The 5,986-nt window shown below is 40.5% G+C and overlaps 1 protein-coding gene across 1 annotated transcript; it reads left to right on the top strand.

Annotated features, from left to right (window-relative positions):
• Window positions 1–239: 239 nt before the first annotated feature.
• On the top strand, window positions 240–2,639 carry LOC134968713 (52 kDa repressor of the inhibitor of the protein kinase-like). The gene is made up of 2 exons (XM_063944217.1): window positions 240–492; window positions 652–2,639. The coding sequence occupies exons 1-2, from the start codon at window positions 240–242 to the stop codon at window positions 2,637–2,639; spliced, it is 2,241 nt and encodes a 746-aa protein (XP_063800287.1).
• The last annotated feature ends 3,347 nt before the right edge of the window (window positions 2,640–5,986 follow it).

Here is a 5,986-nt window from a genome sequence, read left to right on the forward strand (position 1 = left end):
GATTGACAATACGTGGACATGCTGCTGGGTATCTTGTTGACCAGGCCATGTATTTAGAATTGTGTATGTGTCAAAAATGTCTGCCTCCCTTTCAAATATGCTGTTTTGCAATCGGAAAGATTTTTTTTTTTAATCTTTTGTGTGCATTGTTTACTTGCAAGTAAATTAGAGGGATGCCCAACTGCTATATTTTAGAGTAAGGTAAAAAAAAATATTTTTAACATTGCAGATAGGCAGTTATGGACAAAAGGCGACCAGACAAACAGCCTACTCTCATGAAGTTTTTTAAGAAACTTAAAAGTAATGAGAGCACCGCCAAAAGCACTGAAAACGAAAGCACGTGTGATGATCTGGAAAATACAGCATGTGCTTCGACACCAAACCCTATAGAAGAAAGTTCACCTTCAAATGTTTTTCAGTATTCTAGAGACATTGGCTGCTATGTTAGTTGTACGCAGACAATAGTTGATGAAGAACGTTATAAAGTATTGCGTGATTCTTAGTGTCCAGAAGAAAATTACCAATTTCCTTCTGTTGCACAGGGTAAAAAAAATAGATCTTTTAAATTGCACTGGATAAAGGAGTTTCCTTGGTTGTCTTACAGTCATAAATTTAATGGATGTTTTTGCAGAATATGTGTCTTATTTGAAGGAGAGGAAGGAGGTCGTAGTCATGTAAAGCTAGGAAAGCTGGTATTAGAACCTTTATGTTCGTATAAAGATGCCAAGAATGATTTTAGAGTTCATGAGAAAAATGAATATCATAAGAACAACTTGTTGAGGTCTCAGAATTTTATTGACATCATGGATGGTAAAATATCAAGTATTGAGGCTTTAGCTGACAGTGCGATTAGACGTAGAATCGAAAGCAATAGACAAAAATTAATTCCAATCATTAAAACTATACTATTTTGTGGCATGAACAATATCCCTTTAAGGGGTCACAGAGATGATGGATCTATCTTCACAGAAGACAGTGACGATAAATCGGTAACAAAAGGTAATTTTAAAGCATTGTTAAGATTTCGGATTGATGCTGGTGACAAGATCCTTGAAAGCCATTTGCAGACTGCTGGAAAAAATTCAACTTTTATTAGCAAAACTACGCAGAATGATTTAATCACATGCTGTGGTGAAATTTTGCAAACTAAAATTGTTGACAAAATGAAGATGTCAAAATTTTACAGTATATTAGCTGATGAAACAACATATATTAGCATTTCAGAACAGCTTCCATTCTGTGTTCGGTACCTTGACACAGGTAACTGCTGTGTAGAAGAAAGATTTCTTGGTTTTACCAAAGTAGTAAATATGACTGGTGAAGCTTTGAGTGACTCTATCATTGAGTCTTTGAAAAGTGCAAATCTGGATATTGCATACCTCCGTGGACAAGGCTACGATGGTGGTGCAAACATGAGTGGATTGCTGAAAGGAGTACAAGCACAAATTTTGAGAATGCAGCCTCTTGCTATTTACACTAATTGTGCTAATCACAGGTTAAATTTAGCTTTAAATAAGGCAAGTACTGTTACAAGTATTCGCATTACGGTTGGCATAATAGCAAACATTAACAATTTTCTACGAGATTCTGCATTTAGAATGCATTTGTTGAGTGACAAAATTAATGAAATGTTGCCTTCTCAGAAAGCTGTAAAGGCCAAGAAGCTTTGTGAAACTCGCTGGGTTGAGAGGCATGATGGTATTTTACATTTTTTAGAAATACTACCTGCAGTTGTTGGTGTACTAGAAGATATTGGTAACAGTACAAGTACAAATGCAGCAAGCAATGCCCAGTCACTGTTGGCAGTAATTTGCAAATTTGAGTTTTTGGTAAGCTTAAAAATTTTGAGTAAAATTTTAGCCATAACTCTACCACTTTCTGTCCAACTGCAAACTGTGAACGTAGACTTTGGAAAGTCTGTTGAAATGGTAGAATTTGTGAAATCTGCATTACGTAGAATCAGACAACATTCAGAGGATGAATTTAAAATTCTATTTGGGCAGACAAAGGTTGTTGCAGACAATCTAGATGTGGAAGTAAAACTTCCAAAAGTCAGAAATGTGCACCAACACCGAGCTAATTTGACAGAAATGGAAGACTATTTTCGTGTTAACACATTCTTGCCTTATCTGGACTATCTGATTTCTGAGTTAGAATCCAGATTTTCACAAGATAACACCTCACATATGGCAAAACTCCAAAAAATAATTGCAAAATATTATTTTGAGTCAGACACATCAGATGCAGACATACTGGAGGCAGCCAAAAAATATGAGTCAGATTTACCATCCACTGTACAGGTACTTGAAGGAGAACTGAAATTATGGAGGGAGTTTTGGGCAATGAAGTCTGAAAAAGTTGATACAGCAATGGAAGCTTATAAATTAGCATCTATGTTTCCTAACATCAGGACCCTATTGATAATTCTGTGTGTGATACCTGTTACCACTGCAACAGCTGAACGATCTTTTAGCTCATTGAAAAGAATTAAAACATACTTAATATCAACAATGGGTCAGGAAAGACTCAATGGTTTGGCCATGCTAAATATACATAACGATATTGAATTAGCCCCAGAAGAGGTTCTAGATGTATTTGCTGTAAAACATTCACGAAAACTTCAATTGCAGTTCATTTAAGAAAAATAAACCAGCGACTGTGAACCTAGGAAAAATCCTAAAAACGAAAGAGACCACTTAAGTTTCCCTGAACTGCATTGAACATAAGCACGCTGTGTCTATAAATACTTTGCATCATTAATAAAAGTTGCATTTTTTTCAGTCAGTCTGCACCACATGGTAGTATATGTTATTTTATTACTATACAACAACAAAAGGTTGTCTTTGGTTATATCAAAGCTGGTTACTGGCTTGTTACATGTATGTATATTGTTCATCAGTGAATTCAGTGATACGGTTATCACTTTCCTAGATTCACGTGAACACTGTAATCTGTTTTTTTTTAATTGTATGTTCTGCTGCTGTGTTTATAAATACTGTTCTTGAAGTAGCATTTTTTATATACAATCAGCATATGTTGGAATTTTCTGTTTTTTTTGTCATAATGTATAAAACTATTGTTCTTTTGCAAAAAAAATTATATATATTTTTTTTTATAAACTGTTTAAAAGCAAATGTTTCTCATTTGTATTCATTATAAATCCAAAATATATTATTGGGTAAACATAAAAAACATTCATTTTCATGTTCTTTGAAATGTAAACTTAGAGTAAGTCTTACAATTTCCTTTTTATAAGCTAGAGCTTATACTTTTTTTTTTTCAATTAGTTTTTTTAGATTTGTTCATAGGCCCATATAGAAATAAACAAATGTTAACAGATATACGGGGGTCATTCCGAGTTGATCGCATGTACAACGTTTTGCTGCCCGTGCGATCAACTAGACACCGCCTATGGGGGAGTGTATTTTTGCATAGCAAGGCTGCGAACGCTTGTGCAGCCATGCTATGCAAAAACATTTTGTGTAGTTTCTAAGTAGGTCTGCCGGTATTCACCCGCTGCGATGTCTTCAGCGTGTCTTGTCCCGGAATTGATGTCAGACACCCGCCCTGCAAACGCCTGGACACGCCTGCGTTGGACTCACCGAAAACGGTGAGTTGCCGCCCCAGAACGCCATCCTGCTGTCAATCTTCATGCGATCGCTGCTGCGATCGCTTTCTTTGGTGTTCTTGTCGTTGCCCAGCAACGGCCGTCGCTGGGCAATAACGCGCCTGCACATTGCGTCCGCCGCATATGCGCAGTTCTGACCCATTCGCATGGCTGCGAAAACCAGCAGCGTGCGAACGGGTTGGGATGACCTCCATAAGGTATAAGAACTAACTGTGGACCTGTACCCCCTCCAGCAGTGCATTTCGACCACAGACACACTCGATACTCACATTGAGCACTTGACCACACCCCTCACACAATTGGTCACACCCACTGAAACTTGATCACGCCCACTCCACTTCTAACTCCACCCCTCCTTGATAGCGCAACCACTTATGGTGCCCCCCCTGTAATTTTTTTCTGGATCCGCCCCTGTACTGACTAATCACTTTAATCGCTTGAAATAAATGAACAGATGTAGGATGCAGTCTCTCTCTCACTCTCTCTCTCTCTCTAATAGTTTGCCTGCTCTACTTTACTTTCTGGGTAGTATCAGGGAAGATTGATCTATGCATGAAAGAATATATCACTCTCTTAAGCTTACTTTCATCTATGTTTCATACTCAGTCTAGTAGAAATAAGTAGGGTGCCTGAGATCAATGCAATGGTCTGTATGAATGATGGCTTTGTCACGCCTCCTCCTCTGACCTCGCCCCTATAGCGCGTAACGACAGGTTTCCACTCCCCTGACTCCTCCTTACTGTAGTTTTAATTGGTCAGGCTGCTGTGTCCCTGCCTCTCCACCACACCACTTCAGTACAGAAAGAGTGACTCCCAGATGCGCACACTGCAGGTTATTTTACTTGCCCCTTAGCGCTGCTAGCGGGATCCAGTCGCCTCCTGAATCCAGCACCGTTAGGACGACAGGTGAGGCGCCGCTCCAGCCCCTCTTCACTGCAGCACAGCCTCGGGCCTCTCCGGTCGTCTCTCTCGCCGTCCTCTTTACTGGCGGTAGGAAGCTTCCGCCACTAGCCGCACCTCTCTCTCCGGCGGGCGCTTCAGACTGCGGCTCTGCTCGCCGGTCTCAGGCTGTACCCCTGCTCTCCGGCTTCAGGCTGCCTCTGCCCGTTCGCTCAGCCGCACATCTGCTCAAAACAGCTGCGCTTGCTGAGGGTCCACCGTTTTGTCTGTTTAACTGCCGGTGGAGCTGCTTCTTATATCTCCCCCTCCTGTGCCTCGCGGTCTCCTGCTCTCTCCACTCACCACACGCGGCGGCTCTTTTCCATCACACGGGGACTCCCTCGAAATTTCTGTGGTCCCCCTCTGGTGCCTTGTTACCTCTATGCCACCACACAATTGACATTATATACTAAATACAAATATTACATTTATATTATATATATATTTAAATATACATCTGATAAAGACTAAGCAGAGCTACACATGGAACTACAGGCTCCAGCCATCCAGCTCTGTTACAACTATTTCCACAGTCAGCTTCCACCTCTGCATGTAATAAAAGACTCTCTCCAGGTGCTACTTACCATTCTCACCTGTGTGTTGTTTATCTGCGTTCAGCACTGTGCTATTCCATCTTGCTCTTAAAACAACCAGCTTGCAATTTACAAACAGTATCCTGCACTTTGGCCTTGCTTGGCTTTGTGGACTTGTGCTTATATACACACTGGGGTATATTTACTAAGCTCCCGATTTTGACCGAGATGGTGTTTTTTCTTCAAAGTGTCATCTCGGGAATTTACTAAACTCAAATCACGGCAGTGATGAGGGCATTCGTATTTTTATTACGGCTGTGTAGTAAAAATACGAATGAATACACCATCGGTCAAACGCGGCTGTTTAGGTATTGAACTCGTCATTTACTAAGCATTCGTATTTGAAATCTCTACCGTGAAAATGCATGTGCGGCCGTGATAAAATACTAATCGTACAAAAAGCCTAAAAAAAAATAGACCTGCTTTTGAGAAGCGTGTTTACATGTGTTGCCAATTCTACATTACTCACACCTGACTTTTTGGACCTTTAAAAGGGGCCCAAACACATTTTTCTCCTCTCTCACTCTGAAATGGCTGCTACCGTGTGTATTACTGCTTTCTTGTTTGCTGGGGGATACCTGACACTGCTCCATGAGGCTACAATAAACCAAGGCCAGGAAAATGAACGGTCCGACTAAATGTAAATAACATTTTCCGTCTGTATGACCTTGACAAACTGAACCTAGACCCTGAGACAGCACGCTCTCGCTTTGTCTCAGGCCTGCACAAACTCCTGGCTGTGTTGCACTTTATGTCTACTGGCAGCTTCCAGCCTGTGACTGGCGATGTCATTAGTATCTCACAGGTCACCTTTTCTAAATATTTA

Source organism: Pseudophryne corroboree, chromosome 11 (assembly GCF_028390025.1).
Source record: "Pseudophryne corroboree isolate aPseCor3 chromosome 11, aPseCor3.hap2, whole genome shotgun sequence".
In the NCBI taxonomy this organism is placed as follows: Eukaryota; Metazoa; Chordata; class Amphibia; order Anura; family Myobatrachidae; genus Pseudophryne; species Pseudophryne corroboree.